Here is a 21,435-nt window from a genome sequence, read left to right as displayed (position 1 = left end):
AAGGGGCAAGCCCAGGCTTGCAGGGATTCTGTGTCCTGAAAGCAATCTCCTCAATCTAGTTTCTCCTTCTGGTCTTTTGGGTCCCCCTTTCTCCTTGTTCTGGCTTTTCACAGAAAGTCAACTATCTGTGGGACTGGAGGGCAGTCAGGGGGCATCCCCCAAAGAGAAAATTGGGATGGAAAAGTTTTGACGAAAGGGCTCACCTCTCTGCTTCCAGGTCAGCAGACGTCGTGGTGGCTGACAGCTCAGCCCTGGGTCACTGCGGATGGCACACAGCCAACCACCCCCCGGCTCCTTCATACGGTGATGCAATGTTTCCCCCCTGAGTCACCAAAGTGGAAGGAAGAGAGAGAAAGAGCCGAGGGCAGGAGGGTACAGGGAGATGAGTGTGTCTGTTGCAGCCTGCACCGGCCTGCGGTTCCTGCTGCCGCCACCGCTGCTGTACTGGGGCTCACACCTGGCCGGCCAGATGGGGTCAACAAGAGCAGGTGCATTCCAAATCTACGGAAGATAAGCACCGGGCCCCCACCTTGGACTCAGCTGTCAGTCTTCACGCTCCTGTTCAGCATCCATGTGTGTCAACATTTCAAACAATTAAACAACTTCCACGTGGTCTTCCTCTCCTGGCCCTTGCTCGTTTCCTCTCCTTTCCTCCTCAAACTCTCAACTGTCCCTTCCCTTTAATCACAGAAAACCAGCACCTTCCACTGCCCCTACACACACCTAAAGAATTCAACAGCACTGGAGAAGTCTTCCAGTTCATGTTCAATTTCTGGTGGCTTTCCAGTAAGGAAGAAAAGAGAGAAATGAAAGGAGAAAAAAAGGAAAAAAGATAACTGAACCAAAAACCATTCCCTCCAACCACAAGGCTGACCCTCTTTTCCTGACATCAGTTTTCAGTTCTGCAGAGAAAGATCACTGCTCAGCTGAGAAAGACATGGTAACAAGAGCTGATATTTACTGAGCATGGGTTGTATGTGCCAGGCACTAGTGGAAGCATGCTACAGAAATTTGCTGATTTAACCCTCAAAATGATTCTATGATTCACACCCAGGTGACCCACTTCCTGGCTGCATCTCTACAATTCCTGTGTCTCCTGATCCTCACCAGCTCACATCCAGGGAGAAACCTTTCCCAGAGGTCTCCGGAAGTTCGTGACTAGCTGCACCACCACTCCATCCCCATGCAATTTTTTCACAAATTTACAGTGGCTCACAGGAAGCCCGCCTCCCCAGGACCGACAAAGCACTCGGGCCTCAAGACAGCTTCTGGTATCTCACTGTCAAGTGAAAACTGAGTCTGTGCTAATGTTCCTGTAATAACATCAAATTCAAAAAGGAAAGAGGAGGAAAATTCTGCTGCCAGCTGAAATGAGAGCCTCAGGCACATTTTTGTTTTAATTCTTTTTTTCATGGCTTTTCATCACCTGCTTCCACTCTTCCACTCTCCCAAAAAATACGGCTTAGGTTGCCTTGCAGTGTTATCAAGAGACTGGCCAGCAGATCTCTGCAAGAAAGTCTGCAGTGGGTGGTCTGCGTGCAGTGTCCTGGTGGTCTTAAACTCAGTCCCTCCAGACCAAGTTTCAAGGTTACAGTGGTCTTTCCCTAATTGCCACCAGAATCTGAAAATATCCTTGAAACATGAGAATCCCGCTCTGAACTCCTGAGGCAGCTCGCGGTGGTAGTTTACTCAAAGTGTTTTCTTTCCTCCCTTTTGCTATTTTTGTTTTCTTATTCTTTCTGTTTCAATGGACCCAGCTTTGTTCTTCCATAATTTCAGGCTCACAAGACTAAAGGATTTCCTGAGATAAGCAACTGGGCCTATCTTTCTGGAGGATCTGCTTTGCATTTTGTCCACAGCTCTCTTCTCCTAGAAGCTTCCACTGTCACAGAAGGAAGGCCAGTCCTCTCAGGGTCAGACAGTAGAGGCAGGTGAGCCATTCGGGTAGTCAGCGGTGACAAATATGATCACAAGAAGTTGGTGGGCCATGGCCATCCGGCCCCGCTGCATGCTGCCGCTCCGGGCTGGCAAGCCCCAGGAGGACTGTGCCCAGCCGTCTCAGAGTGTCTGCGACACTGCTGCCACTGCCAGTGTGCTTGGGTGTCGCCGTGACTCTGACATCCTGAAGGACCAGGATGCTATCTTCCTCCAGCCTGTCGCCCTAGCCCCTAGCGTGGCATGGAGCATGGAGTCAACAGCCGATAAATGCCGGCTGAAATAAAAGAACACATTCAACCCCAATCTGCCCACTGGGTGTTCAAGGGCACGCACTCTGGAGGTAGCCAAGACTGCACACCTGGCTCCACCACACTTTCTAACTCTGCCTTGCTCCCAGTTTCTCCATCTCTAAAATGGGGATAATCAAAGCACCTTTGCCACAGATGTGTCATGACGATTACGTGTGTCAAAAACACAGCCCAGTGCCTGGCATATAGCAGTCACCTACCCAGAAATATTTCTTGTTTCTGAATAGCGGCTACAGTAGTTGACCTGCTCTGACCAAAGAAAGGGCTGCATAAGGAACCCCGGTTCTGGTACCCACTGTGCTGAGGCTCCAACAGTCACCCAGTTCCTAAGTCTCCTGGTTTCTGTGGCCTCCATCAGTCTGGGGTAGCCCGCCTCACCTAATTGACTTGCACGACTGGATATGAGACAGCATGACCTACCAGACGTGGACACGTGTGCAAAAGCAAAATCCAGACTCTCAAATCTGCTGCCAAGTCATGTTCTGGCAAAGCGGCTGGAAGCCTAGCGCTCCACGAACCTCACTACATGCCCCATGGCGCCTGCACCGCTCTGGGGCTCTGCCAGCCTCTGCCTGCCATGACGGCCCCCAGTCGGGATGGTGCAGAGTGTCTGCCTGGCCCGCAGTCCTCACCAGGATCTCATTAAACCAGCTTAGGGGCAAACACTCAGACAACCTCCCTCAGGCCCACAGCATCACCTCAGCAAGACACGTGGCTTCCCTCAAGGGAGCAGCAGCTTCTCATTTCCACATCCATCCTTCCACTGTTCCCAGGCTCCAAAGTTGTTGAGATTTTTCTTTCCCCTTTTCCCCAAAAGGCCATCTTAGTTCAGAGACTCTTAAATACATCTGCTTTCCCAAGAGAAGCTCTTAAGCATAAAATTCATTTCAGCATGGGGGGCTCATCCTCTTTTCTTCCTTTCATGGTGAAGCTATCATGAATTCACAAGCAGCTCCAGTGATTGTAGTATCAGGGCCTTATATAAGATGGGGATTTTTTCGTTCTCTCTCTCTCCCCTTTCCTTTCTTTTTCTCTCTCATAATCTCCCCTGCTCCCCACTATGTACGTGCGCACACATACCCCACAACAGTGTTAGCCTCAATCTTGTTCTCATCCCACCCACCTCTAGAACTGCCCCACCCCTGAGGGAGCACTGCCAAAGAAAATAACAAAATATTCATATGGTAAGGCCCACTAAAGCCTTGGGAAGATTTAAGCCTGAGTTTCATGTCACGGACGCTCCCTCCCGTAATCTGTATTCCAATCTCAGTGTTAGAGGAGCTGTGCTCAGAATATCCAAGGTCTCATAAAAGACTCGGAGCTTCCTGACTTCCCTGACATTTGCTGTTTCACGTTGTTCCTGCTCGTTCGCTTTCCACCTCTAAAGAGTCCACAGGCCCTTTCTACTCACCCCTGCAGATGGCAAACTCGCTGAGAAAGTCTAGGTACTCAGGACAAGTATAGGGCCTAAGTCATCCTGGGAATTTAGCTGTGGCTGGGCTAGTGCTCTTGAGTTTCTTTTGCCAACTTCTTTTGTTTGGTTGAGGGTTTTCCTAAGATCACAGTGCAGCAGCCTCCTCTGCAGTGCCTGGAAGTAGGATTTAAGAATCCAGGAGGGTAACAAGACTCGATGAAGATTTCCCCTCTTCACCCTGAGTGCTTTAGAGGGGAGGGTTGCATATGTCTGACTCAGAGTTTCCATGTCTTCCAAGTTCATATTATTATTTAAAGCAGAGACTATATGTATTATCTAGCCTTGAAAAGCATTGAGGATATCATTTCTAGAGGTGGAAGTCCCTCAAAGGGGCCAAATACATTCTTTGATGGCCAAGTTCAAAGACTGATATGTTACATGTGTGTGTTACACAGCAAATACAATACTGGTATGGACATAGGTAATCTAAACATTCAAGCAAGGTGTATTATGATTTAAGGAAGTCAAATATTACTAAAGGGGTGCCTGTGAACAGATCCTCTAGTTTACTAAGAGAATCACCATAGGTGTCTTAGCCAGAACCATGACAGATTGCTAATATGATTTGCTTTCCATTCATTCAATGTATAGCCAGCTTATCAGCAAGACATTTAGTGAATAAGCTGAATTTATCCCATACTTCTTAAGGATGTCATGCATCTTCACAAAAGACACTCCCTGATGCATCTACAGGGTAGGGGGTCCACCTACAGAGATGGTGAGAAAAGGAGAAAAGACATATTGTCATACAGCTAATATCACCCAGCCATTGGAAGCCAGAGAGAGAGAGAAAAGAGCAGTGGCTACAGGACAATAGAATCCAGATCCCTTTCAAGATACTGTTTAGTAAGTCACAGGTGTCTAGAATTTTAAAAAGAAGAGAAAAAAAATAAAATGGAAATGTAGGACTTCAAAAACTCTGGCAATCAGAACCTAAAGGCTTTTTAAAATTTAATCTCTTTTGAAAACATGTTATCTTAATTATTTCTGTAAATGCTGTGGCTATTAGGCAAATTAACACAAAACCCTAGATCAAAGTGCCCTTCACACAGACAACTTGCATAACATTAGGCAGCATGAAGGTGAACAGGTGCTAAAAACAACTTCTTGGAATGTTTTTAATGTATCCACTAATAAAACCTTCTGAAGAGGTTAAAAAAAATGCTAGAACACAAATTGAAAATTAAAGGCAAGTTGATGGTACCTCAAAATTAAAGCTGTCAAGTGAGAAAATTATAATCAAAATTGTCTGTCTCTGTACTTCTCAAATTCTTCCATGTGTAGTCACGTAATATAAACATATATATGTATATATATGCATATGTTTCTGCATATGCATATGAAAAATCAAAGAGGCAAACACATAGTGATGAATCATAGGTAACACAAAAGAATATGCAACCCAGTTTCATAAGTAGATATACCCTGCAGCACACACCCTCTGACACAGATGGGCCAGCAGGACATCTGTTAACAGAGGGATACAGTCCTGAGAAATCATATGTTGAGTTTTCAGGACTGAGTTCTGTTACATTCTTTGAGGAATATACTATTTAAGAGAAGTCCACAGTCAGATATTTCTGGAAGTAAATAATCCTATCATTTATCATATTTGGTAACTGTAGGTTTTTTTTTCTTTTTTTTAATCATATGTCATCATTCAGACATAACCCATATTCTCTATTTAGAGTAAAGTTTATTTTTTCTCAAAGACATGCTACTGTATAAATGAATGCATCTCAACATGAGGTGAGCACACTCCAGGGAACATTGGAGACACTGCCTGGAGACATTTTTGGTCGTCACAGTGGAGGAATGGAGATGCTGCTGGTACCTACGGTAGCAAACAAGGATGCAACTGACCATCTTCAGTGCACAGAACAGCCCCTCCCAACAAAGAAAGCTCTGACCTAAAAAAGTCAATAGGTCAGAGGTTGAGAAACCCTGATACAAATTATCACAAACCTTTCAAAATTCCTCAAATCATATCCCTCAAAGACTTGAACAATGAGAAGGTGGAAAACACAAAAGAGACCTTGTCTTAGTAGTATTTTGATTATCAAAAGAATAACTGTTTTCTTTGGATGCTATGACATATTACTTCACCTAAAATATGTTCTTAAAATCTACCACTTGTACTTGCATTACAGTCAAACAGTGAGAAGTGCTGGGAAATCAGCAAGGATCTTAGACCAAAACACTTACCCTGAGACATTCTTCACTGAACAGGGGAGTATCTTGACCGATTGTGTTAAAATCAAATAAAGTAAGATATAACAAAAACTAACTTTTTAGCCAGTGAAACATAGACACGTCTGGTACTTAAAGTTCTACATGTGTGTATTCATCCAATTCCACAGCATCAGAGCGCTGACGTTCAGTAATATAATAATATTATTTTTGCGATCAGTTAAGGTATAAAATGTGCATAGCCTCAGTCTTTAATATTAATAAGTCTTGTAACTAGCAGTTTCTCGTAGCTCCGAATTCTTGAGCACAACTAGAAAGGGCACTTATCCTGAAAAATCTAATAAATTTACAGTTTTATATACTTCCTTCAATTGTAAAAGTCTTGTTCAATAAACTTTAAAATGCCACTATAGAGCAATAACACAGACAGTATAAACCCAGCCCTGGGAAAGCTGTGCAACCAGAAATTGTTCCCCTTTCTGCTAGAGCAATAAAGTTTTATATGTTTGAACTGACTGTAAAAAGGTTTGAATGTTGGCAACTGGGGAATAATCTGTCTTCTTTATAGTTATTATCATATTTCCCACAAGACCCCTTGGTCTGTGTCAATCCTTCTTGTATATGACACCTTTGTACTGTCAGCGAAAGCAAGACTACTTTACTTTTTTTTTTTAACTATAGGACTTGTATCTGTTTTCCTTCAGATTACAGCTAACAGGAATAAATTATTTCTGACAAGCATATATTGCAGCATTTTACCAAATAAAGCTGGTTCTGAGCTGCTTTTCCAAGAGCTGGGGAGGAGGGTACCTCCCCCCTTCTCTCTCCTTCTCTCCACTGATTCAAATGCAATTCAGGATGGGTAAATTGGAGGAGACGCCAATAAAAAGAGATTTGTAGGAAAGTTGCTCTGAACCCAGAGCCCATTGTAACAAGGTGGTTGGGTCCTCAGGGGTGCTGTTGGATGTGTGCGGAGGAGAGGTTTAGGAAAAAGGAGGAGGAGGAACCATCCCTTTTCCTTCCCAGCCTGTCTTGGGTCTGAGAGAAGCTATCCTGTCGGGCTCAGAGAGCCTAGTCCAGCACAAGGCTAGAGCCTCCTGCTGCTGCTGCTAAGTCACTTCAGTCCTGTCCGACTCTGTGCGACCCCACCAACAGCAGCCCACCAGGCTCCCCCGTCCCTGGGATTCTCCAGGCAAGAACACTGGAGTGGGTTGCCATTTCCTAGACCCTGATTAACAGCCAGTGAGGGATGCCGTGGCTTTGACCAGCAAGGGCAGACACCCAAGTTGTCTCATGGAGGCTTAGGTGCTTGGCAAGCAGGTCATCTCATATGAAATGAGTTTAGGCTTACGATAATCAGCAAAGAGTCACTGTGTGTGTGTGTTTGTATCCATGAGTGTTTGAGAGGATAGGGGGTGTTGGAGGGTAAAGGATCTCTTGCCCTTTTCCTCCTCCAGCTCCACCACCATAGTTCAACAATACCCAGCAGTCCATGACACACAACTCAGCTTGACTCAAACACTCTCCTTTCTCTCTTAACTTTATTTCGCCTCTTCAAGTGTCCCTGCCTTTTCTCCCATTCAGAATAGCACAGTGGAACAAGTCAGAGAGGAATAATAGATACTTGGAAACACCAGGTTGTTAAAACTCAAAAGCCCTTATATGACTGGCCATCCATGGAACTGGCACAAAAAGTTAACTATCTCTGCATTCTGGAACAAAGTCTCTCCAAGAGATCATGTGAACAAGCTGGCCCATCAAATGAACCCAAGCACACACATATATGCATGTACACACTCACTCATCACATGAACACAGGCACACACATACGCATGTACACATTCATCACATGAACACAGGTGCACACATATATGCGTGTATACACTCACTCATCACATGAACACAGGCACACACATATATGCATGTACATACTCATTCATCGCATGAACACAGGCACACACACATGTACACATTCATCACATGAACACAGGTGCACACATATATGCATGTACACACTCATTCATCACATGAACACAGGCACACACATACGCATGTACACATTCATCACATGAACACAGGTGCACACATATATGCGTGTACACACTCACTCATCACACGAACACAGGCACACACATATACATACACATTCATCACATGAACACAGGCACACACATATACGCGTGTACGCACTCATTCATCACATGAACACAGGCGCACACATATACACGTGTACACACACATTCATCACATGAACACAGGCACACACATATACGCATGTACATGCTCATTGTATAGTCCTATGAGTGCACAAACACACTCAAACACAACTCAAAATGAACAGTAAACTCAAGATAGGGAAGTTCTGATGTGAGAGGGTAAATGCAAAATTTTATCTGTGAATACAGCAACTCTACCAGAATGAGGTCACAAAAAAATATCTCCATGACTTTGGGGAGAGTCTGAGCCTTGTGCTTGTGAAGGTGAGCTCAGGATGAGCTCCTCTTTTGCTTGTTACCCAGTATGGACAACAAGCATTCTAATCTAAGAATGGTAGACACCAAAAAAACCTCATCATGGTAATCACCTCTTACTACCAGGAGGCTCAGGGGAGCTCTGTGTCCCCTCCTACCCTCAGTGCCACCCAGAATTGCTACAAGCCACATATGTTAACCAAAGGGGCTGATGTAACTCTTCAGTTCCATTCAGTCGCTCAGTCGTGTCCGACTCTTTGCGACCTCATCAATCGCAGCACGCCAGGCCTCCCTGTCCATCACCAACTCCCGGAGTTCACTCAGACTCACGTCCATCGAGTCACTGATGCCTTCCAGCCATCTCATCCTCTGTTGTCCCCTTCTCCTCCTGTCTCCAATCCCTCCCAGCATCAGAGTCTTTTCCAATGAGTCATCTCTTCGCATGAGGTGGCCAAAGTACTGGAGTTTCAGCCTTAGCATCATTCCTTCCAAAGAAATCCCAGGGCTGATCTCCTTCAGAATGGACTGGTTGGATCTCCTTGCAGTCCAAGGGACTCTCAAGAGTCTTCTCCAATACCACAGTTCAAAAGCATCAGTTCTTTGGTGCTCAGCTTTCTTCACTAGAAAACCATGGATCCACACTATCAGTTCTTATTCTCTTCAAAATAGGTGCTTGATGTAGATCAAAAGTTCTTGGGTTGGGTCATATATCAGTGGTATTAATAAAAAGATGATAGATATTTTTAATATTTTGGTATATAACACAGATATAGAAAAGTACACAATTCACAAGTATATAGCTCAGTGAAAAATATGAAATGCTTTACAAATGCACATCATCCTTGTGCAAAACCCATGCCGTTCATCTCTGTGTCCTCAGTCTTTCTGTATATCACTGAAGTGAACACATACGCAGCATTTTAAATTCTCTCACATGGCAATGAGTTACCAGCTTCAGGACCCATAAGAGGACCGTCAGCACAAGTGGAATGGAAGAGATATGGAGGTAGACCTATTTCCCAAAGAGTAAAGTATGTACCAGTTCAGTCCAGTTGCTCAGTCGTGTCCAACTCTTTGCGACCCCATGAATTGCAGCACGCCAGGCCTCCCTGTCCATCACCAACTCCCAGAGTTCACTCAAACTCAAGTCCATCAAGTTGGTGATGCCATCCAGCCATCTCATCCTCTGTCGTCCCATTCTCCTCCTGCCCCCAATCCCTCCCAGCATCAGAGATACCACCAGCATCAAATTCATCAAAAGTGTTTATGAAATGCAGATTTCTACACCACAGCAAACCTGCTGGGACCAGTCCTGTGAATCCGCATTCTATAAACACCCCCAGGTTATTCTTGAGAACTGACTGCCTACTGCATACACCAGCAATGCCCCCTCCTGAACCCTGTTCATTCCCTTTTTCACAGACCTCAGTGCACACAATTCTGAGATCATAGTTGGTGAGGTTCAAAGACTGGCACTGTGTTTTGACATAGAAAAAAAAGGGATTTAGAAAAGTCACTAATCAACAAGGGAAAAGTATCATCCATGAAGCTTTGCATCATTCTGCCTTTGGCCTGAGCTCCACAGTCTGCAAATCTTACTATTCTAGGCATCCTAGTGGAATTATAAAAATGCAGAGGCAAAATCTCCTGAAAAGGCCAGAAATTAGATCTGTCTTCCTCATCCCTTATTACTTTCCTTTTTATAAATTTTAAACAAACCTAAGGATTTGTACCTCATTATTCCTAATATACAGGGCTTCCCTTGTGGATCAGTGGTAAAGAACCCACCTGCCATGCAGGAGACCCTGAGTCCAAAATATCCCCTGGAGAAGGAAATGGCAACCCACTCCAGTATTCTTGCCTGGGAAATCCCATAGACAGAGGATCCCAGCGGGCTACAGTCCATGGGGTCACAAAGAGTCAGATATGACTGAGCTTTGAGCTTTTTTTTGAGTCCTAATACACACCTTCCTTCCTGAACCTGAGAGGAGTTGGCTTCTGTAGGCACATATTTGAAGAGAATATTCTGGTACAGAGGCATTCAGGAAGACAGCGTGATAGGGTTCCAGCCTTTAGAGCAAGAAGGAGCAGAGGGATCCCACTAGCACAGGGAAGACTTATGTTTAGAGAGTCTGGTGTTACTGTTCCCCAGCTTATAGATTCTCTCCATTATTTGATTATATCTGAAACTCAATCAAAACATAAACAGAGCAAAAAAGGCATTTGAACTGGGCAACAGAAATTATTGCAACTACTACTACTTCTTACGATTAGTATTACTGTGGATGCTATTGCCACTACTGTAACTAACAAGTTCCTATGCCTGCTCTGTGTGACACACCATTCAAGACTGAGATCCATCATTGCATCTAATCCTCAGAGATATGGTTACTGACATGTACCAACAATATTACTCAGAGAGAGACAAGACCCCATCACATGTTGGCACCCTTTCCCTTTACACATGGATTTTTATTACCGTTCCATTCAAGGCTGAATATTAGGAGGCCTGAGTATGTAAACTAGATTAAGTGCAGGAAGAGAACTTTTCTGTTAAAAACTGCCAATAAATTGAAGAAATAACAAGAGGGGCTATATATTAGTCACCTTGGGACAGCCAAAGATACCTAAGATAATGCTTTTTTCTATAAGGCATTGCTAGTCTATTTCCAGTGGAGAAGGCAATGGCACCCCACTCCAGTACTCTTGCCTGGAAAATCCCATGGACGGAGGAGCCTGGTAGGTTGCAGTCCATGGGGTTGCTAAGAGTCAGTCACAACTAAGCGACTTCACTTTCACTTCTCACTTTCATGCATTGGAGAAGGAAATGGCAACCCACTCCAGTATTCTTGCCTGGAGAATCCCAGGGACAGGGGAGCCTGGTGGGCTGCTGTCTATGGGGTCACACAAAGTCGAACATGACTGAAGTGACTTAGCAGCAGCAGTCTTCCCAGAAGCCCAGAAATAAGCAAAAAAAAAAAAAAGCTCTATATTATAGAAGCATTATAATGACATAGATGACAAATGATTGCAGAAGAGGGCAGTGGGATGCCAATTATAAGAAAAAATATATACAGGGCTATCCCTTTTTTGGAGAAAAATTTAATACTCTTGGAAAGATAAGATAGTCTCATGTGAAACAGCCAGAGAAACACCAAAAAACTGTATATAGCCAGCTGTTACATACAGTAGAATAAATTTGAAGAATCAAGAGACGACAATTAAAGCTGTAATTACTGGGAAAAAAATAAGGAGCAAATTTGAAAGATGAATAGAAACTAGATATACATGGACGACATAAAGGCATCCCACAGGGAGCAGGGAGACAGCAAGGAGACCAATTTGCCTGGGAGGTCCAGACCCCTGACTGAGGAAGACAGATAGGGAACAAGAAGCAGTGCATGAGCCCAGGCCTGTGTCTCACCAGAGGGCACCACATGCCAGCCTAAGACCTGGGACAGGGTCCAGACCATGGCTGATCAGGCCAGCCAACTGAGGTCCTTCTGCTTCTGTGGAAATACTGAGGATCCTTGCAGGCTTCAGTGACAACCAAAAAATCCCCAGAATGTGGACCATCTTAAGGACAGGGCTTCTGGAGACATGACCTCAGAGGCGGCAGCTAGATCTCAGAGGATGAGGTTGGGTTGAGGAACCTCTTGTATGGAAGAGCTCCGGGGAAAGGTCCAAAAGCTGCTAGAGGTGAGGTCTGTGCTTCAGCAAGAGGCACTTTCCAAACTACATCAAGGCCAATGATGGACACAGACTAATTTCACAGCATTCAGTGATTCTGTGAAACCTCTGAATAGGAAGGGGAGGAAAACCCCCGCTCTTAGGTGACGATCGTCCCCTGCAAGAGTTTCTGAGGCTCCTGCTGACCCAGTGCCAAAACTATAAACATCGAGCCAGGGCAGCGTCTTTGCTGAAGCAACCACCACTGAAAGCAGAGAGACACACTTTAACAGCAGACAAAAGCAGTGCTGTCTGGGTAAAAGCATATGAAGCTGCTAGCTTGAAAATGTTAATTTCTTGGGTGACGTTTTTTACTGGATCCTTAATACCTAGTGACAGGTATTGTTCTGTCACTAACTGCTGAAATACTGGTAATACTTTGGTGTTTATATAATGTTTTATAGCCTACTTACCCTTTCAATAGCATGAGTATGTTTAATCTTGATAATAAACCTATGAGGTGTTATTATCCCCATACCATAGAAGAGAAAACTAACACCCAGAGAGGGTAAAGGACTTGTTCAAGACCACACAGCAGGTAATCACCAAAGCTAGATAAGGGCCCCATTAACCGAGCCCTGATAGCTTGCTAAATGCTTGTCACAGGCCTGGTCACCACCAGGACACAAAGATAGGTAGGAAAAGTCAGTTCAGTTCAGTTCAGTCGCTCAGTTGTGTCCGACTCTTTGCGACCCCATGAATCGCAGCAGGCCAGGCCTCCCTGTCCATCACCAACTCCCAGAGTTCACCCAGACTCACGTCCATTGAGTCAGTGATGCCATCCAGCCATCTCATGGGAACCCAACACAAAGGGAAAGCACCTTGTTCATGGAACCCAGCCACCTTTCAGTTCACTTCCCTCCACCTCACCTAGGCTAGCCAGACCCCTTCCATCATCCCATCTCAGGCTGGGTCTCCCCCTGACACGCTCTGTACAACCTGACAAGGAGTTAATAAAGATGCTCGCTCTCTGCTTCTCTCCCTCCCATCTCGTAGCAAAGCCACCACATTCCGGACAGTAGGAGAACAGCTAGGCACTGTCTACATAAAGCAGCAGGGCATCTTCCAGGGCCACTAAGGAGGCCAAGTAGCATGAATCAACTTCTCTCCCAGGAAACCAAAGCACCCCTCAGAAGTCCCCCATGGAGAAATCAACAGAGCTCCCAGCTCCCCCAGCCTGCCTCCCTGCTTCTCCCTAACCCAGCAGTCAGGGCGTATTCCATCTCCTGCAGCCCCGGGGATTCCAAGCCCCTCGGGAGCTGCCAAGGCTTTCTGATGTACAGGCTGCCGCTAACACTGCGTTATTAAGCCCATGTTTGTCTCCACTCCTGCACAAGCCTGCTTCCCTGCCTGAAGAAAAGCCACACACATGCTCACACCGAGGGACACGGCGGAGAGCCCAGGAACCCACAAAAGGAAGTCAGCATGCCAGGGGTTAAGCACACCCTGTAATAAGCATCTCTGTTCCGGCATGTTGCGAAAGCCCATTACCTCCCGCCACATTACCTCATTCATTTCTTATATGCGGATGGTTTACTTTCCCATGAGCACCCTGGCTCCCCGTATGAAGTCCCCTCCTTCGCCTCTATTTCTCTATCCATCACATTTAACACTCTGACAGTAACAGTCTATAATGTTTCTATTCTACAAAACCGCTCTGTCAACTCCGGGCTTCCAGAGCAGCAACTGAGGAAAATAAATAACATCAACGCCAGGGACGACAGCATCACAGCTCCCTTTCTGCTGGGCTTTTTTATTTTATATTATTCTACCAAGGGAGAAAAAAGAACGGGGATAGGGGGAGGTGGAAGCAAGGAAGAGAATCTCCTTCTTATCCAGTAGACGCTTAACAGACCTGAAGGGGTGGTCACAGCATTTCCCTCCAGACAAAGACCTGACTTCCCCTCTCTGCTCTCGAATCCCCTGACCACCCCGCTTCCACATCCATGGTGGTTTAAGAAAGGACTGCTATTTACTGAACTGCATTCCTTTTACCTGCCACCCCCAAAGCAAAGCAACAGCAGGCACAAGGCACCCTGTTCACAGCGTAGGGTGATTCATAAATTCACGTCATCTTTTCTGGAACAGGAGACCAGGGAGAAGGTACAAGCAGTCCATGGGTCCATAACCTTTGTGCTGGGGAAGACACCCAGGGAACTGAGATTCTGGAAGCCAGGAGTCGATAAGGAAGGAAAAATTAACTCCTGTGAAAGAAACCACTCCAGAAAGCTGCCTCATCTCCCTATTCCTAGGGGTTTAACCCAAACTGTGTTGATTTTCATTATTTTAGCTATAAGCCACTTAAAACGTTATCTTTCCTCTAGCTTCTTTCTGTTTGCTTTGCTTCACTTTTGAAAAATATCCAGATAGACAGATAGATGCGAATCTTGAACATAAGTTGGCTTCTTCTTCAGGACCCAAATCATTTATCATTATGAATGCCAATTATCACCCAGGCCCACTGCTAGGTGGGAATCTGTAAGCCTGTCCTATGTAAACTCCATCTGCTGGGCTTTTTATAGCTTCACTGCCTCTCGGAGTTTGCTCTTCTTCACAGGTAGCACAGTGTTCGAGTTCACACAGCTGTGGTACTGGATCCTGGAAGCCAAACCTGACCTTGACTGATGGCTGTGGGACCTTGTTTCTGATTCCCTCCCTACTGGGTCCTCACCGGGAAAATGGAGACAATCATGTTTCCCAGCTCCTGGGGTGCTGGTAAGGATTCCCTGAGTCCATAGCCAAGGTGGCTAAACCAAGATCTGCAGGTACTGCTCAGTAAATATTGGTGATGACCATGCATATACTCTGGCAGGGGTAGGGAAACCAGACAACCATCCAGTTAGAATCATGTCTGAAATAAGAGGCGAAGGATTTGGGGATGGGTGGCCTCTGGGCCCCCTGTCCAGTCAACTGCACGGACTGGTGTGCTTAGAGCCTTTAGTGGGTCATACAGAGGCCTCCCGTGCCAATGCCTCCATAGCTTCACATGGGGAAGGCTGCCAACAGTGTGTGCTGGATGTAACTACAGCGAGATTCATTCAGCATCAGGAAAGAACAGGGTTGAGGGGGAAAGAAGACAAAACAAGAACAACAACTAACAGCCTTTTACTGAACACAATTTTGTGATTCCTCCTATTCACCCACACGGGGCTGTTGCTCAAAGAACAGGGATAAGAGTACCTTGATGAGGATGAAATGCTCTGTGCATCATTATTTTTACCAACAGGACCATTATCATCACTCGGCTTTGCAACCAAGAGCAGCTAAAAGGCACTTTGCTGTTGCTTTGTTTTTGTTTTATATTGACGGATAATTGATTCACAATGCCTTGTTAGTTTCAGATGTACAGCAAAGTGATTCAGTTCATACAGTTTTTTTCAAATTCTTTTCCATCATCGGATGTTACAGGATGTTGTTTCTTATGCTGAACAGTAAGTCCTTATTGTTTATCTGTATTACGCACAGTAGTGTGTATCTGTTAAGCATGCACTTTAAACCTAAAGGCCTTGCTGCTACCCAAGCGGTCATGGATTTTCTTTTTTCTGTCTCAAGTGAGGATAATGACATTCACTTACGTCCACCTCAACTGCCCAGACCCACTCTCCACCAATGGGAAGTCAGACCACAGCACCGCTAAGCTTCAGCACAAGGCCTGCATTCCAACTGAAGGGACTGATGTGAGAAAAAAGTTAAGACCAAATGGGATATAGCATGTGTGATATCTGGAGGCAAAGAGGAACTGGTTTCCAATACTTTATTTCTTATCTGGTTCAATTATAAATGTCACAAACAACTTACTGACTGAGCAAAGATCACCTCTGTTTTTATGACATTTGTGTGTTGGGGGTGAGGAAGTGAGGTAAGGACTATATCAGACTAACTGACTTCATTTCATTATTTTAAATGATCACATTTCATTAGTGTTGCTTATAGTACTACTTGACACTTTAGTCTTTCCTTTTGGTGACAGGCAAAAGTGACCCCAAGGTACCAAAGGTAACTCTCCTTAGGGAAAGTTGAGCCTTTCATATAATTTCTTTCCAACAAATAAACATTGAGAACACCTATGCATAAAGAAGGTATTGGAGGGAAAATACACAGGTAGGCACAGTTCCTGTGTTCAAACGCTTATAATTTAGTGAAAAAAGAAGGACTTTAAACAAATGACTAAAAGGCTGAATAAAGGATTGAAATCATAAAATATATGCTTATTAAAACTACAGATATTTTGTTCCAGGAACATGGTAGAGGAGGCGATTAATCTGAATAGGTTTTAGGAGAGCTTCCCGATTTTCACAGAAAGATTGATATTTGGGAGGCTACAAAGCTTTGTTTCAGTCATTAAGAGCTCAGCTGTTGCAGTCATTCAACCTAGGTTCAAATCCTCATTCTGTCAATTACTACCTGGGTCTTTTAGGGAAGTTACTTAACACTTCTAAGCCCACTTTACTGGTCAATATAATGAGTACACTGATAGTACAGCCTTTACAGTTTTGCAGGGATGATTAAAAGAAATAATGAATGTAAAATAACAGTGCTTGGTAAATAAACTGTAAGCTCATATTAGCTACTATTATTATGATTATCCTTCCCCAAACCCTATGAAGTAGGTGATGCTAGTATTGAGATGTGTATATATATATACACACATATATATATATCAACTAAATACACTCCACTTTTATTATTGAGAAAACAGACACAACATAAACTAGGTAACCTGCCCAGTGCCCCACAGTAGACAGAGGACCTGGGACACAAATTCAGGTCTGTCTGACTCCAAAGTCCAAGTTCGTTCTTTCCCACCACAACAAACCCTGGCTCCTCCCAGAAAGGAGATCCCAGAAACTTGAGAGCTACGCCTTGGAAGCCCCTGAAAATAAAGTGTGATTATCGGAGACTGTGCTTTCTCTCTGCAGAGACAAAGTCAAATGAATGTCAGAGATGTAGCCCATAAGAAATCAACAATTATACAGCAGCAACCACAATATTCTATGAAACTGGAAAATCTGCCAGCGTCTGTAATGAACAACACTCTAGCTCTCATTCGAATCCCCTCCTTCCCTAATTCCCCTGTTCTTATTAACGCCAAGCCCATCCTCCCAGAAACCAGATCAGAAAACCTACACATGAAGACACATAGGTAGAGATGGCACCACCTCAGAACCTAGTTCCAACTTGGATACAACACAGCAGAGGCCTCTAAGCCTGGCGAAGCCTCACTGCTGGCAGTTACAGGCTTAGGTGGTATCTGCGACCACACCCTCCAGCTATTTAGGGTCAGTTATAATCGTTAAACAGCTTTTCATTATACTGACTCATCTCTCATCTCAAACATTTTCTAGAAGCCAAATTAATAGATGACTTAAATGATTCAGTCATCCTTGAGTCATACCTGTCCTTCAGGCTCCATCTTTGGATGCTTACCAGGCTCTGCTAATCTTACTTTCAAAACAGTCTAATCCTTTTCATTCCCGAAATACCATTCACTTACTCACACCCCAGGTCCTTTTGTCTCCTGGTTAAAGCTCTGTCTTCACTCTCTCTCTAGTCTAATATATTCTGCACATTTTCACCAGACAGAAAGTTCCTAACTCTGGCTCCAGCATATACCATCTGTGCTCAAGTAACCACTGGGTCTCCATTTCTCACCACTTATCTGAAACCTTCTGGCGGACACTTGGGGCCACAGGATCAATAACAATCACAGGGGCCACACTTTACCCACTATAGCCTCTTCTCCATACTTCCTCCAATTTGGTTCAAGTGACCATTTCAGAAGACGGTCTCATAAGCAGACCAGGCAGATAGAAACAGGTGTATACAAGTTCTATGGAAATGTCTAGGGCTATATATCCACACATGGACGAGTCACGACTCTCCTCAGTTGCCCTGTCTAGGGACATCCAGATAGAATTTTGTACTAAAGATGCCTGACTCTGCAGAACATTGGGATTAGTGGGTAAGATGGTAGCTATCTTTGTTGGTATATGGTATTTATCTCAGGGTTTGATCCCTGGGTTAGGAAGGTACCCTGGAGAAGGAAATGGCAGCCCACTCCAGTATTCTTGCCTAGAAAATCTCACGGACAGAGGTGCCTGGCAGGCTACAGTCCATGGGGTCGCAGAGTTAGATACGACTTAGCGACTAAACCACCATCACCACTGTATGTCTAAGCCTGTCCTAAGAAATTGGAAGAATATAAAAAGACACTGAAGTCAAAGTGCTTATAGTCCAATGGGAAACTAAATACGTAAAAATTAAAATGAGGTGCAAAAAATAAAATTATGAAGACTAAGTAATATAAGTTATATATCACCTTGAAGGAATATACAGGCAAAGTGAACACAACGAAGGACTATCTAAGACTGGGTCACAGTCCGTGAGAAGGGTCTCTGCTAGCATCTGCATGATTAGCAGTAGTTTTACAGCGGAGGTGGTAGGTACAGGAATTCCTAATAGAAGAGATGGTTTTAAGAGTGAAAGTAAAAAAGTGGCAGCTTTTAAGTATTTGTAGCTTTTAAGTATGTCTTAAGTATTAAGAAAATGTTAATAAATAGCCCCAGTGAAATGGACAAGGGCTAGATCATGGGGTTAATGTAGGCTATCCTAAAGATTTCAGGGTCAGTCATGAAGACTTCAGCCTCGCATGTTCATCATACATGCACACTCACTCATGATCAGATTTAAAGGATACTCCTGAGGGTGTGTCACGGGAATGCACAATTCCCAGCAGGCTGTAAAGTTATGTCTTCCACTCTACTCGGCTCAGCATATGGGACTTCAAGTGAGTGAAAGTGACATTTTTATGGTGATAATTTGAATTAGTTTAAATTTTTAAATAATTTGCAAACCTCAGGTCTTAGACTACTATTAATATCAAAATTACTTGTGACATACTTCACAACCGATCACAGCACAATAGTTTTGAGATTCAGGACTACAGCTTCTGACATTGGGGCTGCCAGTGAAGAATCCTCAATAGGGGTATGGCAAGCAGGTTTACAGATTAGGAGTGTCAAGGTGGATTGGATCCTAGAGAGGGCAAACAGAGAGAACTGGGGCAGAGACACCAACTAGGAGGTCAGCTGTCTGGGTGAAAGGCAGTGAGGGCCTGACCGAGGGCTGTGGCAGATGGGGAGGCCAGATGATACAGGATATAGTTAGGGTGTGTGTGTTTACCTTCATACTCCCTCACCTGGCACCAAGTCTGGCATAAAGTGTTCAATAAATGTTGACTGTTAGAATTAACACAAATTGGCTAATATTTTGATGGGGGTGGGGCAAGCTTAAAAAAAAAGAATTCAACACAAATAGGAGGCTTCTGGATTTTTTCTCTTTCAAATGAAAGAGAGAAGGAATAGAGCCAGGTCCTTTAATGTGGACCAAGGGACTGAGGGGGTCTGCCCTGGATGTGTAGAGTTTGAGGATTCTGTTGAATATAGATGTAGAGATACCTGCTAGGCAGTTATACATGCAGATCTGAAATTCAAAGAATCAGTCTGGGAGGAAAATACAGGTTTTCATTTACCACTTGTTGAATAAACATTTATTGGATATTCACTTTGGCTCAGGCATTGTGTTGTTCAAGGGGGAATGTAGAGAAAGAAAAGTCCCCTGTCCTCAGTGAGATTACAAGCGATACATTTGTGAGCCATGAGTATTTAGGTGATAAATGAAGTCATGGGCAATGGTGGGGAATATTTCAGTCAAAAGAGAGGCACCACTGAGGTTAACTGAGAAGGTTCCACCAAGGAGCTATGAAGCAAATCAGGATGAAATGGAAATGAGGAGAGATGAGAGTCTCATCATAGAAGTATCACTGAACTAAATACAGCAATAATCTACTACTGAAAAGAGTGTAGATTGGATTTGTTAACTGGGAGCTCCCATGACCTGGAGAGGTAGAAATCTCACCTCAGCAGAAGCGCAGAAGGTTTCTAGAAGTTAGAAATCTTAGCATCACTGGAGGGGGTGTGAAGCCTAGAACAGTCCTACCAGAAGGCTTCATGGGGAGGCAAGACCTGAGTCACTAGATACAGAAAAAACAACGGGCAGTTTCAGATAAAATCAGAACAGAACATGGCCCACCCAGAGGGCTGGCCGTAGAAAACACTGTCCTTACTCTTCTGAAGGGCACTCAGGCATAAGATAACCTCTGATTAGAAACGGGTGTTAAAAGTTATTTTGTGTTCAAGGCAGCAGATCATCCTTGGAGTCTACGGTCAGAGCCACTCATTGGCTACGTGATGCTCAGGAAAAGGCCTTGCTCTGAACTACCTGGGCCTGGAGAGCAAAAGCACAAGAACGCTACAACGGAATGATGGATACACCATGTGAGAACAGCTGATGGCACCACTCTTACTCTGTCCTGTCGGACGAGTCAGCCCTAGGTGGAGGCCAAGGAGAAAGAGTGGAGGGGGGCCAGGGGTGGCGAGGTGGGAGCTCTGCCCAACCACTTAGGCACTGTAACCATCTACAGAGTAAAGGACACATCTACCTGAAGGATGCCACACAAAGGCTGCACTTTACCCTCAAAAGCATATGCTGTACTTTACTAAGTTTATGAGACTAGCAATTTTTGGCATTTCTCTGTGCCAGACTTGTCCTCAGCTCCTTCTAGGTTCCTCCAAGGCGCCCAGAGAATGGCTGGCCCACCCAAAGGAGCAGGCTCAAGCTACCATGCTGCCTTCCATCCCACAGAGTGAGCCTGAACTCCAGGGCCGGTGCAGAGACCCCTCTTCTTATAGCACCAGTCAGATCTTACTGGGAATATAAATCCGCCAGGCTTCAGGGGCAGTGGGGAGGGCCTCTAGCCCGACCACTTCTCCCCTTCTGCTGAGACCTCAGTACACACACCGTTACAGTGTCCAACAGAGGTCCAGGGAGGATCCCAACACAGAGGCACCCCCTGGCACAGCTGGGACAAAGCTCGCAGATGCCACATGCTATGGTGGAAAGAATGCATCTCGATTTAGCCTTCACGCTACAACTTACTAACTTCACAGCTTTCGGTAAGTTACCTAACCTCTCTGTGCCTTGGTTTCCTTATATAAATTAGAACATAATACAAATATTCCCCTATACACACATGGTTGCTGTGAAAATTAGGTAAGTTAATGCTTCCTGGAAAGTTTTTTTACTTTAATCTTATTTTTAAGTAGGTATCTCTCTACGATATAAAATCACGTCCACAGTGAACACATTATGATTCCCATTCACTGCTGAGTCTTGGTCTCTACTTTGCCTCCATTCTCTCCATCCCTTACCTCACTCTGAGTCTCCACGGGCAACTATGTTTATTCCTTTGTGTATGTGTATCTTT

The 21,435-nt window shown here is 44.5% G+C and overlaps 1 protein-coding gene across 6 annotated transcripts in view; it reads right to left on the bottom strand.

Moving 5' to 3' along the window:
• The window catches only part of PBX1 (PBX homeobox 1), a 336,948-nt gene that overhangs the window by 185,492 nt on the left and 130,021 nt on the right, over positions 1-21,435 (bottom strand). Inside the window, exon 1 of one of the 6 annotated variants that reach the window (XM_060403403.1) lies at positions 204-486. The exons of the other annotated variants lie outside the window; for them this stretch is intronic. Within the exon in view, the coding sequence (XP_060259386.1) occupies positions 204-300 (97 nt within the window). The 5' untranslated portion in view covers positions 301-486. Of the gene's footprint in view, positions 1-203; positions 487-21,435 lie in introns of those variants that run through there. 6 annotated transcript variants of the gene reach the window in all.

This window comes from Ovis aries, chromosome 1 (genome assembly GCF_016772045.2).
Source record: "Ovis aries strain OAR_USU_Benz2616 breed Rambouillet chromosome 1, ARS-UI_Ramb_v3.0, whole genome shotgun sequence".
Taxonomy (NCBI): Eukaryota; Metazoa; Chordata; class Mammalia; order Artiodactyla; family Bovidae; genus Ovis; species Ovis aries.
The sequence above is the reverse complement of the archived record's forward strand: the minus strand, read 5'-3'. Positions and strand labels throughout refer to the sequence as shown.